This window comes from Musa acuminata, chromosome BXJ2-2 (genome assembly GCF_036884655.1).
Source record: "Musa acuminata AAA Group cultivar baxijiao chromosome BXJ2-2, Cavendish_Baxijiao_AAA, whole genome shotgun sequence".
Lineage (NCBI taxonomy): Eukaryota > Viridiplantae > Streptophyta > Magnoliopsida > Zingiberales > Musaceae > Musa > Musa acuminata.
Genome location: NC_088339.1, coordinates 34,652,737 through 34,678,009, shown reverse-complemented (window position 1 = coordinate 34,678,009; position 25,273 = coordinate 34,652,737). Strand labels below are relative to the sequence as shown.

The 25,273-nt window shown below is 40.2% G+C and overlaps 2 protein-coding genes and 2 long non-coding RNA genes across 9 annotated transcripts; 1 reads left to right on the top strand and 3 right to left on the bottom strand.

Moving 5' to 3' along the window:
* Positions 1-3,598: 3,598 nt before the first annotated feature.
* Positions 3,599-5,986, bottom strand: LOC135606293 (uncharacterized). Its single transcript, XR_010484758.1, has 3 exons — positions 5,581-5,986; positions 4,209-4,338; positions 3,599-4,141 (listed from the first exon to the last, which is right to left on the bottom strand). It is a non-coding gene; the product is annotated as an uncharacterized LOC135606293 (long non-coding RNA).
* A 356-nt stretch (positions 5,987-6,342) lies between these two features.
* On the top strand, positions 6,343-7,912 carry LOC135605096 (VQ motif-containing protein 8, chloroplastic-like). Its single transcript, XM_065094787.1, has one exon. The coding sequence runs from the start codon at positions 7,291-7,293 to the stop codon at positions 7,828-7,830; it is 540 nt and encodes a 179-aa protein (XP_064950859.1). The 5' UTR covers positions 6,343-7,290; the 3' UTR covers positions 7,831-7,912.
* A 581-nt stretch (positions 7,913-8,493) lies between these two features.
* On the bottom strand, positions 8,494-17,206 carry LOC103976661 (uncharacterized). The gene is made up of 9 exons (XM_009391949.3): positions 16,796-17,206; positions 16,164-16,398; positions 15,850-16,022; positions 14,571-14,713; positions 14,223-14,400; positions 13,491-14,058; positions 11,915-12,027; positions 9,553-9,796; positions 8,494-8,853 (listed from the first exon to the last, which is right to left on the bottom strand). Exons 1-9 carry the CDS (start codon positions 16,984-16,986, stop codon positions 8,626-8,628), a joined length of 2,073 nt encoding a protein of 690 aa, XP_009390224.2. The 5' UTR covers positions 16,987-17,206; the 3' UTR covers positions 8,494-8,625.
* Positions 17,207-17,737: 531 nt separating this feature from the next.
* LOC135606292 (uncharacterized) lies at positions 17,738-25,017 on the bottom strand. Of its 6 annotated transcripts, none has more exons than XR_010484756.1 (6): positions 24,863-25,014; positions 19,168-19,867; positions 19,032-19,098; positions 18,874-18,942; positions 18,705-18,782; positions 17,738-18,145 (listed from the first exon to the last, which is right to left on the bottom strand). It is a non-coding gene; the product is annotated as an uncharacterized LOC135606292 (long non-coding RNA). The 6 variants fall into 6 exon arrangements; XR_010484757.1 differs by lacking the exon at positions 17,738-18,145 and having other exon boundaries at positions 18,305-18,782; positions 19,168-19,553; positions 19,668-19,867; XR_010484753.1 differs by lacking the exon at positions 17,738-18,145 and having other exon boundaries at positions 18,305-18,782; positions 19,168-20,538; positions 24,863-25,017.
* Positions 25,018-25,273: the final 256 nt, after the last annotated feature.

Genomic DNA, 25,273 nt, shown 5'->3' with positions numbered 1-25,273 from the left:
TACCATAATGATCGATCAGATGATTAAAAGGACATGACCAAGGTAGCTCAGTATTACCACACACAGCGCCAAAGGTGAGAGTCATTTCTACTGTTATATTGAAACATTGATCATCACATCTTTTATCTTATGACCTATTGTCACCACACACATAATAAGCATTATTCAAACCTTGGGTTCCTTGCTTCTTTGAACGTACTAGTTGATGTGTTGGCATATGACCACTTTTGAGCACACAAGCTGATTTAGATAGTCATAGAAACCGCATGGGAAAATTGGAAATGCAGTAAATACATCTGCCAAGTAACACACACATATATCTGTGTTCTTCTGGTGCGAAGGATTAGTTGACACTGTTACAACCTCCTCATACTCATGCCGAGTATTACATCAAAAGTAGAATGATACATACTGATATACGTATCTTGTGTGTGTTAGATTTCCCTCGAGAACAAGTCTTTTAAATAAATTGCCCCACCCATGAGGTGAAAAGGCAAGCTTCTGATAAGGGAAAAAAAATAACAGGGAACAACAGCTTGTCCGTTGTGCATTAGGGTCAAACCGCGTGGGACGTAAACAAATAGCCATTGCAGTAAAAAGCTGGTGCTGTCGTCTTTTTTTTCCTTTTGAGTTTGATATCACTTTCATATCAACAGCAGCGAAGGGTGTGCACCGTGCAGATAGGAGCCTCCCGAAACGTTACTGATAGAAATAATAGAAGATAAGAACAATAATTGAAGAAGCTTTATTATAGAAATGAAATAGCTTTAGCTTGAATGTATTAACATGTTCCCTCTCCTATTTATACATATTAGGAGGAAGAATTTCCCTCAACAGAATAAACAGAATAGAGAGATTTCCTCATCTAATTGGGGAAATCTTATCCTCTATCAAGTTGGGGAAATCTTATCTTCTATCATGCCCCCGCAAGATGGTGCTCATAACAAGGATACTAATCTTGTATCGATGCAGATCGATACAAAGAATGGTTTACAAGCGAGAGGCTTCATGAGTAATATAAGTGTAGATCGTTGCTGCTGCTTCGATTGCTGTTGCTGTGATGGCACAGGCGTTCCCTTCATTCTCCTTAAGTCTGCCGAATGTTGACAGATCAGCGAAGACTACCGCGGTGAGGAAGATGAGGATTGACCACGGAGCCTCTTAGGAATGCAACGGCATTGATCGCTGGCCGAAGGGTGAAGCTTCACTTTTCTCAGCGACGTTGGTCGCTGGCCGAAGGCAAGAGCGAAGCTTCGCTTTTCTCAACGACGTTGGTCGTGGTTGCGATTACGACGGCTACGACGGTAGAGAAGAAATCTACAGCAATGTTGTAGTGATGCTACTACAGCAAAGGAGGAAACTGCAACAGAGGAGGAAGCTGTAGCAGAAGAGGAAGCTGTAGCAGAAGAGGAAGCTGTAGCAGAAGAGGAAGCTGTAGCAGAAGAGGAAGAAAAATAGCTACAACGAGAAAAAAAGGTGGGGCAGTGCTGATGAGCAGCACTAGAGATGCCGTAGCGGAAGGGAACGGACGTTGGCACAGAGTGGTAACACCAATGATGATCTGTGGCAACACCTGATACCATGATAGAAATAATAGAAGATAAGAACAATAATTGAAGAAGCTTTATTGTAGAAATGAAATAGCTTTAGCTTGAATCTATTAACATGTTCCCTCTCCTATTTATACAGATTAGGAGGAAGAATTTCCCTCAACAGAATAAACAGAATAGAGAGATTTCCTCGTCTAATTGGGGAAATCTTATCCTCTATCAAGTTGGGGAAATCTTATCTTCTATCAATTACCACCTGCATTAGCATTAACCGGGATTTGCGAGCCACTGCCAAACTTTGCTCTCAGGTGCATGGGAAGGAGGAGGAATGTCCCGATCTGCATGAACAAAGTGTACGTGCCCCTCCCTACCCTCCCTATTTTGTGCCTCATCTTTCCCTTTCCCAAGCCCACCAGGTCTCACCTCACCCTGTTGAGCTGCTGCTCTCCCAAAAGCCTCTTGACTTTCAAGGAACGATGCTTGTTGTCTTTCCCAGAGGCCTCAATCTCTTGAGCAGAGAAGCGCAGTAATACAGTATATGATGTGCAGTGCAGTGCAGTGCAGTGCAGTGCACTGCTTTATGGGGTACGGGTGGTCTTAAACAGCCTTTGTTTTTGTTTTTTGTTTTTTTTGTTTTTGCTTCTGCCAAGTATATGACATTTATGGCTGTCGACGATATGTATATATACGTATGTGTCTCTTCTGGTTCACATAGTTTACCCGTCGTATAACTTCTTGCCATGTGTACAAACTTATGTAAACTTAGTTATTAATCTCTCACTTGTGCTTTGATTGAAAAAAAAAGAAAAGAGTCTTTATGTAAGTTTTGATCACCCAAAATTACACAGCTCCAGATACAAAGATCATCGACTTGAGGAGGACAAAATTAAACAAAGCCCATCGAGATTAATATCATCCAAGGGTAAATACTTTTGCCTCAAAAGTGTGAAAGTTGAGGGGCTGAAACTTGAAAGGGAACTGTGATTATTATTATTATTATTATTATTATTATTATTATTATTATTTCATAAAAATTGTTGGCCTTGTTGGAATGGGTGGGATTGAAGAGGAAATCATCTGACACTGTTGTCAAGTCGCCATCCATTTGGATATCATTACCTGCGGAGGCTCCTCCTCAAAAGACTGACTCTGGCTGTGGCGGCACATGAGGGGCACGACGCCTGAGACAAATCCAACAACTTTTACCATCATAGATTTTTGGTGGGGTTCTCCACATTCCGTACGATCCAATTTGGAATAGGGGAAGAGGGGAGGGGACCAAGGTGAGGTAAGATAGATGGTTTCTTTCATCTCTGGCGTTACATGCACGCTCTGAACCAAAGCGTTCAACTTTCAACAGTATTCACATGTCAATATTATTATTAAGTACGCAACCACTAAAGTTACTATTGGGATTCTAACTCAGATTATTATTGCATCTCAGTGCAGCTGCACCAACTGGACTCATAGCAGGAGTGCAATAATCCAAAACAATGAGATCAGAAATGTGATGTTGGCTATTGAAAATGACAGCGAGGGAGGGACCATCCTTTCATCAAAATTGCCCAGGTCAAACGTTCTCTTTTTCACCTTTTTTGGGCAAACCTATGTCCTGTTACACAATTTTACATATATACTTGGGGAAAATAGGAATATAATTCAGTATTTCACAGTTTTAGTTCACCTTGTCTGCAAATATATGTTCAGTTTTAGTTCACCAGGTTCATGGAAAAGTGCATGTAATATAACTTACAGCTCATGGTCCATGCCTGTGATAAACGTATCCATGCCTGTGAGCTTCTCCTGCCTCATAAAGATTGCCCCACTTACTATCAGGCCCATCTCTGTGGTGGCTTTGAGAAGATTGTACATTTATCCTTCAGCCGCGAGACTGATTTAGTTGAGAGAGAGAGAGAGAGAGAGAGAGAGAGAGAGAGAGAGAGAGAGAGTAATCATGTCTGAAACTGCTTGAACTGATTTGCAGAAAATAGATTCGGCAGGAAAAACAATGATCAACATACATATGCAGTGAGATACTGAGAGAGTAGTTACTTTCAACTAATGTCTTTGATTCAACAAAAAGATGCATGGTATTTTCTGACATGGAGAGAGGTACACTGTATCGTATTGTAGTACATGCTTCTCTGGCAGAAACATTTAGCCCCTTTCTCATCCTAAACTGCCAAGCATCAAATGAAGATTAAATGAACAGATGAGGCTTCATGAATTCTGTAGCGTATCTCCAAATGTCTTGCGGAATTCCCTACACAAAGGCAATGGTGTCTGAATCCAGACGGACATGCTGGTCATGCAGTGATCAAATGGCATCTGCAAGTAATGTCCCTTTTGGTCCGACTCCACTTCGTGATTAGTAGGCTTTCTGAACTTTCACTTTCCTGATGCTTCTGCAGAGTATGAATGACAGATTACAAACTTCCATCTTCCACAGCCAGAGCTTATCCTGAACCTGTCTCGATCGGTGCAGGTCCGGCCACAATGCCCTCGCCGATTTGATTATGATCGGAAAACCACCAGTATCATAATGCAGAGCTGGCTGGCCGGATGAAGTTCAGATTTGATGTTTGCATCCCCTGTCAGCTTGGGACATCAGATGCTAGCAAATTACCAAATATCCAGTGCTAAAGAACACCAAATTACCTTTCCTGAAAACTTGATGAGATATCTGATTGTTCCTGATTCAAATGGCTGCCAACTATGACTCATTTGTTCACCTGGTGGAAACTGAACTGGAAGGACAGTTTCCTATCAGCAAGAAGCAAGTACCTGCCTATATATTCACGGAAAGAACAACATGAGAGAGAGAGAGAGAGAGGTATGTCTTGAGTTGTCATGTGTTATGTGTTGATTAAACCAAATTTACATCAAGCTATCATCATCGAAGCCTTTCTGTATCAAAATCAGTGTAAATTATAGAGTATCATGCATATTTTATGATTAGTTATTCACCTGACACCAATCTTCCGAAGCAAGTATCATTCTGTCCTTGGATGAGGATAGAGAAGAGAAGTTCAAAAGGCCCGTAATGATCAAGAACAGAAGAGACAGATGGCTGAGCCAAAAAGAAGAGATTTGGTGTTTTCGCCTTTAAAAAGGATAACAAATATGTCTAAGGGCTGGTGTTATCCAATGCGCTTTACTAATATATTATCCATGTTTTAAAATGAGATATTTGCAACAGTAAGACATTAAAGAGATTTTATATTGACTCAGCTTTTTAGATTAGATTTTACATTTCAGAATGTTTTCGAAAAAATCTTGCAAAACAATATTATTACATTTATTAATTTCAGCAAAAGAACATGAACAATTTATGATTCGCTAGAACATCCACTTGATAAATTTGGTCTGATTAAATCCATGTATTGCGGTAGAATATTCCATTTAGGCTGGCTGGCTGGCTGGCTGGCTTACCAAATTAAAAAGTTCAATTGCCAGCCTAAATGATATTATATTATGCTGTATAACTTATCACCTGATAACCAGAAGAGCATAAACAATATTATATCCGCTACCAAGCATTCCTCTGTCGACCAAGAACACTTGAACTGAAGCTGTCATCAGACGATTAGATTAGATTAGATTGGAAGCCGGGCATAATATGTCTGTGATACTAATTCCTTTTCCTTCTCCCAGGTTTCTCTAAGACCAAAACATGCAACGTAGTTTCTATCATGGAATTCACCTACTTCTCTGTGTTGCCATCTTATATCTGAACCATAACTCCTTTGTATCAAATGATACTATTACTTGGACTTCCTGAGATCTATCCTTTTGTGGTGGATTCCACATCAAAAGACCTATTAAGAATTAGCTGATCTGTCTTCTTTTCGAGCAAAAAAAATCTCTCCTTTTTCGCTTTTAGTTTGAGATAAAAAAAACTCGATAATGTTCTAAACAACAATCATTCGAGTGGATATAATCGGCTGAAATCAGCATTAAATCATTGTAGTTTCACCACTAATTTATTTGTATTGAGCCAAAATATAATGCCTAAAACTTGCGATGGTACCTGACGGATTGGAACCCATGCAAAGAGGAGGAAAGCGAGGAGGGACATATGGCGTCGCAGTACACTCCGGCAGGCTTGTCCGAGACAAGACGATAACCGGATATGGTGGTCGAAGACGATGCCGGCGGCAGAGGAGGAGAGCCCCGGACCTCCCGGCGGCCGACATCGTCACCAGGGATCCTCCGCCTATACGCCGCCGTTGATGGACAGGGGACAGACGGCGGCTAGCAATGGAGGCCGAGGAGGGTGTTTGATGCGCTCAGACGACCAAAGGGCGGTGAGCAGACTCGTCTGTCAACGTACCGCCCTCCGTAAAGCGAACAAAGAGGCCCAAAAAAATAATTTTTCCTTACCAAAACGTCCAAATTTGAGTTTCTTATTCTCACTACGGTTACCGTACTCGACGCACGCGGTACCTTTTACCTCCGTGCGTGACTAATCGTGCAATGCCGGTGAGCAGACTCTCCCGTAAACTTACCGCCCACCGGAAAGCGAGCAAAGAAGCCCAAAAATAATTTTTTCCTTTCGAAAACGTCCAAATTTGAGTGTCTTATTCTCATCGCGGTTACCATACTCGACGCACGCGATACCCTTCTACCACGTGTGTGTCTAATTGTGCAATGACGGTGACCAGACTCTCCCGTAAACTTACCGCCCTCTGGAAAGCGAGCAAAGAAGCCCAAAAATAATTTTTTTCTTACGAAAACGTCCAAATTTGAGTTTCTTATTCTCACCTGTAGTTACTAACAAGAGTAACCACAGGTGAACAGACTCCACGCAGCATAGATGATCCAACAAGAGTGATTTGATTTACCGCAACCAAGAGCCCCAAAAAATAAAATTTCCCCAGCGAAATCCACCAGATGTCGGGTTCTCGATCTCCCCGATGGTGAACAGACTCCACGCAACACCGCTGATTGCCAGTAATGGCCAAGAGGTGGGGAAAGCGAGGAGAGGATGGCGCCAAGCCAGCAACCAAATACTTATCCTCGAAGACGATGTCAGCCACAGATGGGCGTGATTCCTCGGCAGACGTCGCCGGCGGGCGCTCCATGTTCTTCGATAGAGACGGGTGCGGCGGCGGCGGTGTTAGTGGGATCAGGTAGCATCTCATAGCACACCGCCTCGACGGAGCCATCCACCGATATGCCGCTTGACAAAGGAGGGGACGACGGCAAGTGGTTTTGGGTTCATTAATTAGATTCCATTAATTAAGATTATTATTTTTGTCTATAAAGTTCAAAAAAAAATTACAGAATGATACTGATTCAATCGCATCAAACCATCAGCTGACAACTTGATCATTTAGTTACATCGGCTTATTTATTTGAGGCAATTAACATTTCGATGACCGAAATCCCTTCTTCTTCTCCTCCTCCTCCCATAACCTTGGAAATCTGAACAACTTTATCCATCTGAGATTCTAAGATCAAAAATTGTCATGTAAGCCATATGTAACCCAAAACAACCATCCATATTTCTCTCCATCTCTCTGAATCAGATCCACCTCCAAACTTCCCCCCCCCCCTCCTCCTTAATCGAAGCGATGCAGCGTATGCATACATACTTACATATTTATTATATATATATATAAATATATATAAAAATCGCGTCCTCTTCTTCCGAGTTGTCATCTCCGTTGATTACTTCCCATATTTAAAGTCGTCATCCATCCACCTCCTCTATCTCTTTCCTAGTGACTCCGCCACCATGAGCCCGTCCGTACGAGAGATCAACGGCCCCCGCTCCGCCCCTCTCAAGATCCACAAGGACTCCCACCTCATCCACAAGTCTCCCTCGTCCTCCGCGGCCACCGGCGCCCGTTGCCAGCGCAACCATCCCGTCGTCATCTACACTCATTCGCCCAAGGTCATCCACACGCAGGCCAGCGACTTCATGGCGCTCGTCCAGAAGCTCACCGGTCGATCCCAGTCCCCCGAGGACGACAACGGAACCAACGACTCCGCTCCACCGCCGGACGTTTCACGTGAAGATGACGCCGCCGTGTCCGGTGATTCATCTTCCCGGTTCATAAGCTCCTCGTTGTCATCTGCCACGACGATGTCTTGGGCGGGGTTCGACACTGTGCCACCACCGAACCTGTCGTCGGCGGAGACACCGATGCTGTTGACGCCCGGCTTCCCGAGCGCATTCTTTGAATGCATGGATGCAAGTGGGGCAGTGTCGCCTTCTGTCGTCGAAGCGATGAGTATTGACAGCTATGGAGGGAGACGGCGTCCCCGAGAGTGAGTGAGCAATCAATAATTCTTCGTTTCTTTTCGTCCGCCGATGTTAATAAAAATGGGCTCATATGATGATCCCTTCTTGGTTACCACCCTTTGGCACGAGGACACGAGTGTTCCAATTTGGTCGCCCGCCGTTGATCTCCATCCGTTGGATTACCCCGTCGTTGTTGATGAAACCGATTACTTGTGCACCAGAACAGTAACGGAGTGTTCCAATTTGGTCGCCCGCCGTTGATCTCCATCCGTTGGATTACCCCGTGGTTGTTGATGAAACCGATTACTTGTGCACCAGAACAGTAACGGGGTATATGTAGATGATATCCAAGTCGGATCACTGTGTCACTTCTCTTAATTATGTCCTGCACAATTATGATCCGCAAAATATTTCATAATTATATCATGCACAATTATGACACCCGAAACATTCTCGTGACAATGGCAGCGAACACCACCACCCACTACTACTACTACATGGTCAAAACATAATGCACATGCCACGGTGCTATTAACTTTTAGGGTAAATTCAACCCATACTTGTGCATCTAATCCTCAAGAAAAAAAACAAAGCAAAAACAAAACAGCAGAGCAGATTTTTAAGAAGCCCTGTATACTCACGGGTGCCATTTCACCAAGATCAATAAGATCAATACAGCAAATGCAAGTACACTGAAGACAATTGCTTTTACATTAATAACATTTCATTTCTTGAACAGTTGACATTTTCTGAATGACTGGGCAATGTCATCTTATTTACAACCGCAGTGAAGAAATCTACGTTCATGCAACTATGTGAACAAGATCACCTCTTCTTCTTATCCTCCTTGTCTCTTTCAAGAACAACTGGAGCTGCAGGTATGCTGAACCACCACTCTCTCAATCTTCTGGTGCATTTCTCTGTGTTCACCCTTCTCGGTGGTGAATTCCTTGTAAATATTTCCAGAAATAGCATCAAGAGAAGCAGTTTACTAGGTAGAAAAGCTATCGCCAAGGCCATCAAAACCAGCACCAGTATAATTCTATCTGTAGCCTGTTGACAACAATTGAATGGTTCAACAAGTTTGACATTCAAATGCATGGCTACATTGTAAACTGCTAACAACATAGATTAGAAACAAAAAAGACAAGCAAACATTAGGAGCTTATAAGCAAATTCACATGCTAAATCAACATGTTGCAAACCATCTTCTGTAAAATGTCACTAAATCAACATTAGGAGCTTAGAGCTGATCCAGAATTATGTAAACCATCTTCAGTACCATGTCCAACTTCTCTTGATTAATGGCAACATATGATCATCCATGTTTCTTACTTTCCATCCATTTTGCATTTCACAAGTGGTAAACACACAATCAAGTCAAATTGTGCCGATATAAACTTTTTATAGTAAGACACAAATGTCTAGTCTCATAATAAAACTCAAACAAATGATGAATCAGCCATATAAAAAAATAATTTTGATTACATAGTTGGAGTGTATCAATTGGCAGTAGTTAATAAAATAATAATAATAAACAAAAAAAATTAATCAGGTTATGATACTTAATGCACTTTAGTGACCTGACAACATACGCTTGGATCCGTTTGATTATACATTGTTGATCTCACAACACATGAAGTAACTTAAAATAACTGCACTTCACGCCACATATCTTATAGATGAATATGAAGTGTGTTAACACAAACCAACAAGAATATATGGGACAGCAACAAAGGAGAAAAATAAAACCTGGGAAGAAACAGCCAGTAATAAAGCTCGTATTTTCAAGAGAACAATATTTCCATCCTGAACTAACTCTTCAACTTTAGAGATAGCACTCTGAACTGCCAAGATCTGCTCCATTGTGTTCATAACTGGAGGAACCTTCACCTTGATCTGATTTATTGGCCTTCCTTGATTAGTAAATCGAGTAAGCAGCATGAAGATGGCAACAAAGAGAAGCACCAGAACGAGGACATAACCAAGCCATCCCCTGCACAAGTTTAGAATAAAACATAAAAACCCATCATCAATTCTTTAAGAAGAAAAAAATCAGAAAGATAAAAAAGAGAGTATACTATTAATCTGATTGAGATGTACTTTCAGTTTCGACAATCAAGGATTTTCATGAACTTTTGCACTAAATGTTATTAAAGGAGACCTAAACAACAGAGGGCACAGAAATTACAGATATGCATAGAGAACCTGAAAAACAATGCAAAGTGGATTTAATCCTAGTGTCTCCCTATCCAAAGTGCCAGGTTTGTGGTTATCGAGCCACAAGAAGAGTAAATTTTCTTGAGACATGAGGATGGTATCAAACCAGCAGGAGAACTTGGGAAGGTTCATTAAAAGGCTCCGGAATAGCTACAAGAGCATAATTCACCAGCCATTTTACAGAATAGTAAATACGCACTTAAAGTTTTGTGAGATTTTTAAATAGTATTTCTTGCTGAAATAAACAACCCACCATCACATAAAAATAACTGAGCAATTGGTGATCTAGAAACCGTCTATGGATGAGACTTGGACAAGGCTCATATGAGAAATCCTGTAGAAGCATGCTTCACTCAAAAGCTTAATTTGCACAGATCGCCGAGTCAAACCAGCTGATATAACATAGAACAAGACTCAAATCTATTCAAGTGCAAGCCTATCCTATGTAGCCACCAAGAGAGCTAGAATCTTATCACTGAATTGAAATTTGCTTCTGCGTAGCTTTAATTAGATTAAGGCATAAGCAAACAAATACAAGTTTATGGCTCCGTCTGGTTAAAGAATAAACACTTGGGTATTTACTTACCCCATAACAAAGTCTCAAATGCAGTTCCTCCTCTGGACTCACTTGGTCTTAATAGGAATATTTTTCTTTTTTCTTTAATTGATATCTTATATTTTGTATAATGATTTATAATATAATTAATTTGTTTATGCTTTTTGACATAATTTGTGTATCTACAAATCTTCTTTATTTCAATCATTAAGTATGTTGCTTAGTTTTCTTTTTCATATTTCCTCTTCTTAAATAATTCTTCATTGTTTAGTTTTAGTGAATGTTGATCAAGGACAGCAGTACCGGATGACATGGTATGCCAGTTGACCTAGCCACCGGCACTTGAAACAGGGTCAAACTAGTCGTATACTAGATGATTGGTGGAATTTGATTTGGATAAAAGACAAATTGAAACTTGAGGTCTGATGGAATTTGATTTGGATAAAAGACAAAAAAAATGCTTATTCTACCATGTTAAATGGCTAATTCGGGGCTCATTCATGCATTTGTATTGATTTATGACATAATTAATAAGAATTTATATTTTCGACACATATAGCTTAGAGTTTCTACTGATTTATAGTTTAGACATTACTTTATTCTTATTTAATTTAAATTTATAAACCTATAAAACAGAGAAAAAAAACCTGAAATAAGTTTTTTTGGGTCTGATTTTTCCAGTCATTTTCTTAAAATTCTGGTATGTTGGTACATAGGGAACCAGCCATACACACCGGTCCAACCATGAATTTAGATAGCATTCATATACCAAAACAACATTTTCATTGTTGGAACTTCTTACAAATTATCTATGTTTCTTCACATCAATTTCATATTGATGAATTTCATTTTGTTCCTTGATTATTCTGTCAACCAGGTTACAGGCTTCTTCAATAAAATGTCTCCATTATATTAAAAAAAATGTTCTAATTATCACTATTGAACAGGTTCTGAATTCAAAAATGCTCATTTATGTGATGCACTAACCATGTATGTCTTTCTTGTTTTTCCTCGTGTCTTTTTCCTCAAGAGAGTTATGTTTTAGAAAATAGGTATTCTATTTTGCAACTATTCTTGGACAAATTTGAATAGAATATTTATCACTGCCTGAGAGCAATAGCGTGATGAACATTTTACATGTATACTTCAAGAATCAAGATACAGCACGTAATTTGTTCCATAAATCTGCAGGAAGCTTAATTTTCTAAAAATAAGAAATTAATTATCTTAATCCAAAAGTTTAAACATATAATAATGACCCTGAATCTGCAGGACAACTTCTTACCGTCTAAAATATTTAACAATATTCCAGTACAAGAAATATAAATAAAAACAAACCTGAAAATGATGAAACAAGATAAAGAACTGAATACGAGGGACTTGATGGGTTCATTCCAAGAAGCCATAGCAACAAAGAAATTTCCCAGTTGAATCATCGGTTGAAGCAGCTCCTGCAAGATTAATTCAATCAACAAGAATTAAATCAAATTGTATCTTTCTGCAAACAGAAATCCAGAGCATCCATAAATTCTACGGTCAATTGATGACACAAACTGCAATAGCCATTCGCATACTGTAGAACTAATCATCCAAAGTGTATGTATATTCACAGGGCAAATGGATCTTGCTCCAATTGTTAATAAATAAAGAAACATTAATCCTTTTCTAAGCAGAATCAACTAAGTAAGCTCTGGAGATATGAAGTCCCGTCAGAGTTTCAATGGGTAGGAGATAGCAGTAAGTGTAGAATTGGAATCTAACATAAAAAGAGTCATCAGGTATTAGTCAAATGCTTACAGATCCAAGCTGTGATTGGCTCGAGAGAATGAAAAGGCAGCAGAGAATAGAAGCAATTAATCATTTCCAAAGTCACACCCTGGATTCAACAGGAGCAAATATGCTGAGACACACTGTGCCTTGGAAGGAGAAAGAAACTAAAGCAGAATGTTGTCTTAAGAAGACATCTAGTTAAGGAACAAGAAGGTTTGAGAAAAGAGTTAAAAAGGAAAAGAAAACCATGAATAAGAGGGATACCTAGTGACCAATAAATCTAGAAATTCTCCTGTCATTCACCATTCTTGAAACCTCAATCTCTATATATCTTTCATTTACACAATACTTATAATTCAAACTGTCTGACTTGAAACTTCACCTCACTGACAGACATCTAGTTAAGGAACAAGAAGGTTTGAGAAAAGAGTTAAAAAGGAAAAGGAAACCATGAATAAGAGGGATAACTAGTGACCAATAAATCTAGAAATTCTCCTGTCATTCACCATTCTTGAAACCTCAATCTCTATATATCTTTCATTTACACAATACTTATAATTCAAACTGTCTGACTTGAAACTTCACCTCACTGACAGACATCTAGTTAAGGAACAAGAAGGTTTGAGAAAAGAGTTAAAAAGGAAAAGGAAACCATGAATAAGAGGGATAACTAGTGACCAATAAATCTAGAAATTCTCCTGTCATTCACCATTCTTGAAACCTCAATCTCTATATATCTTTCATTTACACAACACTTATAATTCAAACTGTCTTACTTGAAACTTCACCTCACTGACAAATTCCTGAAATCTATTATTTATGATATTATGTTGATTCATCTTTCAGTTAATTAGCATTTGCTGATATCAAATTGTATTGCTTTTGCATTATGGTTAACTGACAGCTATTCAGAACTCCAGTATCATTAAACTGTGACAGTGTCAACTACAACATATCACACATGGCTTACCTTCCAATACAATCAAGGACACTATTCAACATACTCAATTCTAAAGCAAAAGAAGTGTGATACTAAGATCTTAAAAGCACAAAAGTAGAAGTAAAAACAACTACAAGATAATTCCATGATTGTTTCACGTCATTAATTTTATCGATAAAGATAAATGTAATGCAAGCACAATACCTTCATCACTACCAAATTGGTATCGAGACCATCTACTTTAACTCCATCAACTGTAGCTTGTGCTTGCTCTACCTGTTTATAGCTATTCCTGGACTCATTGACAGCCCTTTCTAATGAAGTCATTTCCCCTACAACTATCTCACCAACAAGAAGCTTGTCATCTGCTGAGACTTGTGATACAAGACCCAGGTTTGACAAAATACCCAGAGCAGATATAGAGTACATTCCACCTCCTGAACTAAATTGGTTGGTCCGATCCAACTTCCTAGAGGCTATCATATTGGCTAGTGTTTCCAGTATTACGTCACCTCCAGGAAGCTGATCACAGAGATTAAACATCAGAAGGGTTTCGTATTTCACAGGCACCGAAGAAACTAACTCTTGAATAGCTTGCAACCGTAGAATGCCCAGTACAGCTTTTGAGAGTGTTTCTTCTTTCTCAACACCTTCTATCTCAAATTTCTGAATAAATCTATGGGCATAAAGAATTTCTCGCATTATGGCTAGCCAATAATCCCGACGAGAATGACCTGTAAGCTCGGGAAACTCCAAGATTACTGGTTCTGATCTACAAAAAGATATGGGAGGCCGTATTAATCGACAGGTCCATGGTTAATAATATCAGTTATGCTCTTAAATCCACTAAAGCCCCAGAACTAATTAAAAAAATTAAAAACATCAAGTTATTCACTATAAATTTTATACAGTAGATTGGTACATGGACTCACTTACAGTGATATTGATTTGTACATGACAGCCTTGTCAAAAAGACGTGAACCCCATGGCCCAGTCAACTCAGGCTTGATAATCTGTTTTAGATCATCTGCAAGCTCATATACCTTTGGCTTATCAGAGGTTACCAGTCGTAGTGCTTCAAAGTAGAGAGCATGGTCTGTCAATATTAATCTTCCTGCGGTTGACAAGTTAAAGAAATCAAGTAGATGTTCAGAACCATTCAAATATGAGCTTTCAGAATCTGAGGATGTGGTGATCTAAAACCATCTACTAAATTACCAATCACTTGTATGGCCTATACTTATCAAATTGCCTAAAACAAAGTGGACCATAGAAGAAGCACACCAGGCCATGTAGAAAGTCCTATGTGTTCAAGTACTGGCTGTGTGGTCAATGTTCCGTCCACTTCAAGGATCCTTTCTCCTCTATGGAGACGAAGACCCGATAGAAGAGATGACTCAGACTGAGTTTTCATCTTCTTTATTGCTCTGTAGAGTAACAAAAGGAAAACATTTAGAGAAGATACTGCTATTTTCAGTTTCTGGCACACTATAAGATATCTGAAAAAGTAAAAGGAGATGCCATACCACGTGTATACCAAAATGAACATCATCCAACCATGTAACAGAAAACACTTAAAAGTAAGCTGCTGTCCCATTTATTCAAACGTGGGCATAGCAGCATTATCTTTGGAATGATATATTGATTTGCAAAGTAATATAATCATATAGAGCTAACAAAATTCTATAACAGAAGGTATAAACAAGAGTCATTTGCCTCATGTACAACATCATCTCAACAGTTTCATGCTCTTAGGAATCCAAGATGCTACCGCATCTTCCATGTCAATAAGAAGCAGCACATCATATTTCCTTGTTGGTCCAAAATAATTCACCTATTAACTTGATCCAAAAGTATCAATAAATAGGAACAGCCTATTGATGCACTGCACGCTCCACAAGATGATGCATCATTCAACCAGAAACACAATCTAAACATATATGATCCTAAAGTGGGTAACACCACTAAAAAGCCTAATAGTCTCTTCTTTTCCGGATCATGATTCTTTGAAAAAACCACCACAATATCAAGGATTATATCATCACAGATGGGTGCCACTGGCCGAGGGCTGTGACATATGTGTGTCAATCATTTAATGATCATGAAGCACCATGACAATGTGGGCACACTATGAGCAGATGCACAGTGACAAGACTAGATGAAAGCAACGTATGATGACTAAACACTTCCACAAAATCAATGAATTCTAATTTTCGTAATTTTTTTTTCTTCATAAAGAAATACACTCCATGTTAGTATACATAGTATGAGCAAGGGTGCCACCCTTGCCCTTTTTTGTCCTGGAGGGAGACAAAAGAATGTATGACTTGTAGACTACATGGGCATAGTCTTGATAACAATTAAATTGTGACCAAAGCATCAAGGGCAAAGTGGAGTTGAATAGAAATTTATCAATCATAGATACATTGAAGAAGATGGGCTACATTCAATTTTGAGTAAAGATTTTCCAATTATTAGCAGCAGCTCTCTGGTTTGGATTACAATCATAAATCACTAATAAATAAATACTCTAAAGTATTAACCAGGTTGCTGTTGGCCGTACCTGTCTAATGCGGCTAGGTACTTCTCGTAGATAGCAAAAGTAAGCCGACCGCCAGTCGAATTGGTAAGCTTATCAAAAAGATTGAAGCAAGTAATTACATCTGCGATGGTGGGGATGGCAGGTGCTATTCGAGAAAAAGCCTCCACACCTGCAGTTCTCTCCTTATCCACCATCTGTAAAGCTAAACACCGATCAACTCACAATGACTAAGGAAACCTGTTGTACAGCTTACACTACACTAATTGTTCACACCAGTATTTACGGGCATAAATGGCAAAACATGGATGGGAAAAAGATGAATGGCAGATAGAGACCTTATGTATAGGCTGGTCTGCAGCAGCAGGAGCCTCCCAAGCAAACATCATATCAAACGTCAATCGGCGAAAGGCTTTATCCGAGAGGTGGCCAGCAACTTGAGTAGAAAGTGCAAGGGTTCTAAAACAACAGTACTCCAAGAAATTCCTTGCATAACTTGAGGAATGCTTGATAGCATCAGATGCTTCCGAATCAAAATTCCGTTGAAGTTCATCCATAGTAACATCAAGAATTCTGCAGAAAGACAGAACCCCGAGCACCATCAAGAATTCCGCAAGAAGATGAAACCCTAAACATATAAACATACATATGACAACATTTGTGATGATAATCCAACTGGTACAATAGTTCTTGCACCACATCATACATTTCACTAGGAATTATATCAAGAAGCCAAAGTATAACCACTAAACAAACACATACATAACCGCTCAACAAACACATCCATTCAAAGATTAGGAGCAATACTAAACTATGAATCGTTGTTTTACTCTGCTAAAAGAGAAGATATCTTTGTATTCTCTTTCTCGAACTACATTCAGGATTGTTTCTTCTTCTTTATTGGCACTGAGATCAAATTCAAGCTGGTGCGGCTGAATTAAGGAAAGGGGTGATGAAGAGACGAACATACTGGGAACAGCGGCCGACGATGACATTAGCCACTGAGGAGAGGTCCGATATCCACTTCCTGCGTCCGGAAGGCGACCGGCCCATCTCCTCGTACTCGTCCTCGAAGGAGGCACGGCGGCTGAGAGCCCACTTGAAAGACTTCTCTCGCACGAGCCCCTCGATTAGGTCGCGTGTCTTGCTCATCATCGCCATCTCCCTTTGCCCTCCTCCTCCTCCTCCTCCTCCTCCTCCTCGAAAGATCCGAGATCCCTCCTACGTCGAATACCAAATTCGTTCTAAGGGTTGCGATTTCTGCTTCTTGAACCCCATGTCCCCTCCGAGCGCTATGTTCGGATGCGTGGGGCGAACAATTGGGGGATTCCGCTTCTTGAACTCTCAAGAGAAGAGGGAGCAAAGCAAAGAATGCGATGTGAAGGGTAAAGAGGTGGATGCGACGCAAACGTGGGGGCGAAGGGAGTAAGTACATGGGCCTACCGAGTCGGTTCTCCGTTGTTACTCGCGAGGCGTCGGATCAGTGAGGCTCTGGGGCCTAAGGATCAATCGACTGCCTCGCCAAGCGCCTCGTTTAACCATCGGTGCTCATTTACCCGCGTTTTGGCTGTCGGAGAAGGGAGCCAGCGGGGCCCAGGACCACTCCGCTGCCTGACCAATCCCCTTGCTTACCCTCTGCATGCAGGTACGGGTGGGACAATATTACTTTTCCAAGAACATGACGAGCCTGTAACCGTCACCTCCTCCTTTTTGTCTCGATTTGCTTTATAGTCGGGGTTTTGTCGATGAGAGCCTCGTGAAATCAATGGTTGACCATCTCCGTGTCTTCATTCATGTACTAAATGCCGCTGATTATTCCGTAGGATGGAAGGATGCATGTTTTTCGCCCACCACCGCCACCGCCACCGCCACCGCCACCTCTACCTCTCTCGTGACGTCCTCATGGGCCGGGCTCATTGGGGGTCATGAGTTCAACGATCCGTGACTGACAGCAACATGCAACCCGCTTCATTCGATATCTAAACGACATGCACGATAACTTGGTAATAATAATATGGGTATCATACTTGCGGTGTAATCTGAGGTGCCACCTGATCTTACAGGTATCGTCTGTTTCATGTCGAAGCAAAACTAAAGAACGGAAGAGAGAGACTACTACATGCATATACATGGCATCCAGTGAACATCCATCCTGCTAATCATGCTGTTTCTGAAATCCACCTGCGTCTCATATTTAACGATCTGGTCTTTGCTTACAACTAACTATTCCTCGGTAGAGAGAGAGAGAGAGAGGGTAATGACGAGAGAGGGCAAATGAATGCAGGTAGGTGGTCAGGGAAAGTTCCTTTCCTGTTGTTACCTGTTAGGAAACACAAAGAAGCACGTATTATTATTATTAGGTTTGCTCTCGAGTTACCTATTAGGTTCTCAATATTAAATCTGGAAGCCTAATGCTTCATCTCTCTTGTTTTCTTCTCTTTCGCTTAATAATAATAATAATAAACAGTAAAGTGTGGATAACACATGTTAGAATGCATCAGGATGAGACTTATGACTCGAGACCGGAACTCATGTGTACCACCTAAGCTCTAAATTGTGGCCAACTAAAGGATGTTAAGTTCACCTCAGCTAGATAATATTTATCATGGGCATTGGTCAAACAATGAATCATCTCTTGCATCCTGTGCAGCTCTCGGATGCTCGCTCATTCGCTGTCATGTTGACAGCATAGGCTATTAGAATTCTTTGGCAGCGATGCTTTCTGGGGATTGGAAAACCGACAAAAACAAAAAAACTAGAGGCTCTGCTCCTTTCCTATCCCACGAACTGGGACTATTTCCCCATGATATGCCACTGTGTAGAATTGTTTGGGCAGCACAAGAACAAGATGAAAGGATCGTTTAATTTATTATGCTCACCCGCGATGTCAAAACGCTCTCGGTGTCGAGGCACTAGTCATAAATGAAGCTTGCAGCCGAAAGTTTAATCGAAAGAAACTGTAAAAAAAAAAAATTATTCAAGGTTTCAGAAAATGAAACAGGAAGCAGAGTGAAAACTCGGTTCTTTTAGCGTAGGAACAGATCTTACCTCGACTTGGTTCTGCAGTGACTGAACATAGTTAATGATCTCATCGAGCATTCCCGCCATGCCCATTGTCTAAAAGAATACCTCAGAGATCATCATGGCTGCAAAGCAGGAGAAATCTAATGACAAAGGCTACTACTACTAACTACCTTGTAACAGACCTTGTAACAGCCGGGAACAAGGGTCTTGTAAACATCGCATTCTTTCATTAATCTTCTCTCTTCTCACCTGAAACCATTCACAAAACCATATAAGCAACAAAGATATTCAATCAAAATGGAGTATAGCACACATTACATTCTTGTTCTTCATAGTCTTGACTTCCGTAAAGCCAGTCCATGAACGAGCTGCCGAAGAGTGATCATTGCTGGCCTCAGTCGCCTCCATGGTCCGCCTTTTTGGGTCTCCCTGACACTGCTCTGAAATAGACGCCTAGGACTGCGGCAGCACGGTGGCTATTTGGCATTCCATGGGCAACAGACCAGACGAGTGATCCGGGAAAGGCATGCAGAGGTCAGCCTGGTTGGACGAGTAAGTCTCTCGTCGGAATAGCACATCGATCCAAAGCCTGAAATCTCCATGACAGGGCCATCTACCTTCTCAAGTTGGCTCATCAATGCCAAGCTCCAATCCGTTTCCATGAAGGAGAGGAGGGGCTTTAGGCGGTTCCGACTCTCGACACACTCCTCCCCATGAGACCCCAACAAATCCAGCACGGAAAGAATGAGCAGGGAACTAATAAAGCCTCTGAAGTAGCATTTAAACCTTGTGGATTCACTCATATTTGACATCTCTACCTTGGAGTTGGACAGTCGTGGAAGGTTTTCTTCTGGAGCATGTTCTTCCCCTCCTTGCCTTCCTCTCGAAGATCAAGGAAATAGATTTTACTTCCTCACCAAATGATGGTTCTCCACAACAGAATTAAGAGCCCATTATTCTGCATCCAGCAGCTTTAGCCACAGTGCGGATATGATGATCCATTTTTCCGTCACTGTCACTGCAAAAAAGAATAGAATCCTACTGTTTAACTTAATGAGTAAACTGCGTTTATCCACACATCATCTACCAATCCATAACACAGTACAAGGATTGTTCCAATCAAGTAATCTTAGTTGCAGGCCGACTCACAAATAAAAGAACTATATCAAACATTTGCTCTCTAGATCTAGGACGCCTCTGCCGGTTTAAATCTAGCCATCCATCTCCCCATAAAGTTAACAAAAATTTGATCCAGGCGATGAATAATAACGTTTAATGTTTCATTTAGGCCAGAAAATTTAAGGATGGCCGATGGGCACCATACAAGCTCTTATTATTCAAACACGATGACTCCACTCAGTTTGAGATCAACAAAGCAGAGACTATTTTTACATCCTTCACAATCTTCTTAATACGGTCTCAATAAGGATTCTTAGTTGTTGAATTTGATACTAATGCAAAAAGGCTCTCTGTTATAACTGAATATCACCATCATTTCTATAATTTTCAGGCATCGAACTGATAGGTCAACGTCATATCCCAACCAATAGGATTGACAGGTTCGTAGGACTTGCAAGCACTTGTTCTTGTCATGCCTGAGCATTGAATGGCACATGAATTTGGACTGTAAGCTTCATCTGAATAGCTCCACATTAGGCACTTCTCAGTTTATAAACATATAAACTCAATCTGCTAATTTTAAAACTCATAAGGAAAAAATGTAGGCCAGATTTACTCTCAGAATACTAGAGTTAGAAAGCATGCATCATTAAATGGTTTTGAAATGAAAAAGATATGGTTAAGGCATATTAAAAGAAAGACTCACTGGCAATTTGATGACAGTCGACCACTGAGTTTTAACAACTCTCGGCCACAAAACATATGCTTAAAGAAGGCCAGATAATTACAGAAACCAAACGAGTTGAAAGCAAAATCATACTGAAAATGGGCACCTTGTTTTAAATACTAAACCTAACTTGAGAAAATAAGTTGCCTTAAATTCCAGCTCATTAAGTTTCACATGATCAATTGAACTGAATGGGAAACAAGCCAAGATTAGTCAATTCTAAGGAAATGAAAAAACAAAATTCACAAGGACCTCATAAGGCATCCTTATACAAAACTACATCACAAAGAAATGAATATTATATATATATATATATATATATATATATATATATATATATATATATATATGATACGATATGATATGATATGATATGATATGTTGAAGTGGAAAAATCTTGGTATCAGGCTTGAGATGAATGATCTCCAAGTATTGGCAATGCAGATCTAGTTTCCTTTTTAGAAATGAAAACATCTAGTTATGTAATACAACAGAGTCTAAAGCTATGTGATACAAACTAAATGACTCCTTTTCGCTCTGGCTGAAGTATGAGTACCAAGGTCTAAAGCTAAGAAAAAACCTCAGCATTCCAACCCCATGACCTCTTCAGTAGTTATCTGTAAAATGTGAAGCACAAGTCCATGATGAATGCCAGCTAAAGTAGCTAAAATGAGCCACCCACCTTTCTGCTGATATAGGCATAACAAACACCAAAATAGCCAATGAGAACAGGCTTCAAATATGGTATTATATTCTCTCATCTTCCACCTAAACTTTCTAATCTAGTGCCAAAGTTCCATTGCCAGCATCTCCATCAGTAGTTAGGCCAAACTGTGTGTTGCTTGTAAACAAATCGAGGAATGGTTGCAACTGGCATCATACTAACTATTAGTTGGTGAATTTAAGAAATGATATTGCCAAGTGGCAACCTAACATCCATTTAATAAGTATGGAGGCATATAAATCACAATGAAAGACCTTCAGCTTCCAAAAAGGTGATTTCCTTCAGGATTCGAACAATGCTAAAAAATGTTTAAATTTCAGAGAGGGGATATATATACCGTGAAGGCAATCAAGTTGTCAATTGGCTAGCAAATCATGCTAGAATGTACCTAACTTCAGCGTTTTGGAGAGCAGAGTGGTCCTATAGTCTTTCTTCTCTCATTGCCTCTGATCTAAGGGGTGTTATTTTGTACTCATGCGGTTGAGTAATTGATTTTTCTTTCAGAAAAAAAATGTTCAAATTTTCAATATTGTACTAGAAAATTTTCCTTTGGAATTGCAAATATTTGTACTAGAAAGATATTGAATAAATTATCCAAGTCATTCTAATAATAAAAAGTTGTTGTTGATAATAAACTGCCTAGCTATTCACAACTGGAAATGAAAACTTTAGTTCTGTTCGATCTTCCCCATATATCTAAAAGCGGTATTGCTTATTTACAGTCTAGGAAAGAACAAAGAACAATGCAAGTCTGCAAATTTAATGAACTTAATATTGTACAGCTGCAAGAATATTGGTCTACCAAACATATGGAATTGATGAGTGCAAAGTTTCCACTTAATGACCTGTGATGATTTTCCATAACCTTTATTGCCCCTGCAGCCACCATACAGGAAAGCAAAATCATCTTCATTACAAAAACTAAGCCATTAACTTTATGAGGCTAAAACCATGTGATCCAAAATGTTTCCACTCAACCAAGTGGTTGGGAGTCCATCTTACCTCATTTATCATCATAATTATTCTGGGACTATTTGGTGTGCCAGTAAAGAAGTCATAGATACTTCCAAGTAACACTTGGTATGACAAAAGTCATAGATACCTCAAGTAAGGTCTTGGTATTAGAGACCTTAGCGTGGCTCAGAAAACCATATGTGCTAAACGCCCCAGGAAAACCATCTTTGGGTTTGGATTCTTAAAGCTAAATATGACGGGTTAAAACCTTGGAGTTCTGAAAGATTGTACAACTGTTCCTGGAATTAGAGGAATCTGTGTCGTCTGATGAGGGATACGGAGGATGGGTTTAAGAAGTATATTGGCTCGAGTGTGGGTAGTCACCATTGGAATGAGGCTTGGGTGGGTACCATCCCATTTAGCCACTGGCCTACGCTGGTTTACATCAATTGTTTTAATGATTTTGATTCAGTTTCTAATTCATTATCTCGAATGACTGAAATGTTACCCCGCTGAATTCATGTTTTCATCCTTGTTTAATGAGTAGGATCTGAAGGAAACATTTGGCTAGGAACCCCAGTGATGACTGCTGGGTTTGGGCCTCCACTCCGGATGGCTGTGTCACTGCCAAAAGTGCATATCATTCATTGAGAGGAAGGTCTCAGCCTAGTAATCTCAATACTGGTCCAGTTGGACGACATTGCGGAACATGAAAGTTTATCCTAAAGTTCAAATTTTCCGATGGAAGATTAGGTGGAACAAATTGCCTGCTTCTGATTACATTGCTGGTATCATTCACTCACAAATTCTGTTGTGTCCTGTGTGCAAAAATGTGCTTCAGAATCTGCTAGGCATGATATGTTTCAATGCAGAACTGCTTCTCTGCTTTGGGCAAAACTGGTTGAGCGTTTCCAGGTTGATGTAGTGAGTTTGAGCAATGGTACACTGGATGCTGGTTGGAGGCGAAACAAAGGGATGCTAACATTAGCGAGGATGTGTTTTTAGCGCTGATTTGGAACACCTAATGGCAACTTTGGACAAACATGAATGACATTCACCTATCGCAACCATCAGACGAGTGTGGAAACCCTCTTCACGAAGGTGGCAGCGACCATTGATGACTGCTTGAGGGTTCTCCTGAAACTTGATGGGACTCCTAGCCAAAGGCCCAAGGGAAACTTACCACTAATAGAGGATTACAGATTCAGCATGGAGTGTGATGGGTCATTTAATGGTGATATGTTTTTGCAAGGGCTGGATTCATATCAAGGATGGATGGGGGCACTTAGTGGCAGCTGGGCATGCAGTTTGCGAGGTGGAAAGGGCTGTGTGTGGAAGGCAAGGCCATTGTACTGGCTCTGGAGAGGATGCAAGCCGAAGGATGGAGCGATGCTCGGGTGCAGTCTGACCCTAAAGAACGGATTGACTATATCAACAATTGATCCCAGGTACCTTGGTACCTAAGGACCCTTCATAGGGACATTTTGAGTTTGTCTAGTGAAAACATGTTAAAGGGTTTGTACACATTAGGCGTGATATGAAGTGAGGTGCCCACAGGAGGTTAGCTAACCAGGGAAGAGCCCAAGGAGTTGTGCAATCCTGGGGTGGAAGTTTTGGTTGGGGTTCTATGCCTCACTTTTTTTTGTAGCTGATGGCTAATCTATAGAAGTTCTTTCTTTTTTCAAAAAAAGAAACAAATGAGATGCACAGTTTGTATCGAATATATAGCATACTGCTTACTGATATATAATCTAGATGAAACATTTGTAAGAAAGCAATCTAGTTGATAAGTAATAGAATAAAGTCAACTATGTGTTGTACAGCCAATGAATTTAACATTAGCCTAGTTTGTATCACTTGGTATGACAGATATATAATGAGATGCATAGCTTGTATCAAAAATGTAGCATACTGCTTACTGATATAATCTAGATGAAACATTTGTAAGAAAGCAATCTAGTTGACAAGTAATAAGAACAAAGTCAACTATGCGATGTACAGCCAATGAATTTAACATTACCCTAACATCATTAGATCCTTTTGGAAATTTATTTGGTATTGCAGCAAATTTCAATCAGTCGATTCCTCTTATCTTTGGAACTCATGCTACATTACAATTTCTTCTTGAACTTGTCAGTGCTTTCCAGCGACAAGACTCGATCACATCTTCAAAGTTAAAGACAAATCCCACCTTTTTATTACCATGAAGAGAGAAATCCAAAGCTGGTCAAAATGCGAACACAACTACTGATCACCAGACTAGTCCCACGATTTCAGAATTAAACAACTCCGACGCACCCAACATCGTCGATCTTCCGATCATGCTTTCCTCCTCCTTCTTACCAAGACAAGCAATCACTACACGTCGCCAAAACCTCAGTTTGACGACAACCACTCCCATCACATCCCAGACCGAATGATTTCAAGAATCGCCCACAACAGAAGACATAACGAAGATATAGACCTAACGGGAGAAGATAAAGGATAACCTGAACAAAGACGCCGAGGGGGCAGCAATGGTAACCCACCCTAGCGAGGGGAAAGAAAGGAGGGCGGGCACTGACGCGGAGCTCAGCGCCAACAGAGACGGCACTCCGCTTCCGTCGCGTGCGAACGATGACGGGGCTCGGTCTTGTAAACTGACTCACGTGATACGCACCCATCCGGCCCAACAATTAAATTTATTGGGCCCAATGGGCTCCTATAGTTAGTTACTTGGTAGCTCCAAGCGAGAAGGTTATATTGATTAAAGTAATAATCTTGATGTATTAATATCCTCAGTGCTACCATTAATCGCATGCTTAAGTTATTGATTGAGAAGGTTATATCTGGCACTTTAGTCTTTTTCTTTTCTGAGTGTTGCTTGTATGGATGAGAGTTAACAATTTTGGAATCACAAA

Excerpts from the sequence above, each read along its gene's own strand:
- LOC135605096 (XM_065094787.1), top strand. The coding sequence starts at position 7,291 with ATGAGCCCGTCCGTACGAGAGATCAACGGCCCCCGCTCCGCCCCTCTC.
- LOC103976661 (XM_009391949.3), bottom strand. The coding sequence starts at position 16,986 with ATGGCGATGATGAGCAAGACACGCGACCTAATCGAGGGGCTCGTGCGA. Across the intron at positions 16,023-16,163 it reads CAGACCAGCCTATACATAAG|ATGGTGGATAAGGAGAGAAC; the intron begins GTCTCTATCTGC and ends TTAGCTTTACAG. Across the intron at positions 14,714-15,849 it reads TACCTAGCCGCATTAGACAG|AGCAATAAAGAAGATGAAAA; the intron begins GTACGGCCAACA and ends GTTACTCTACAG.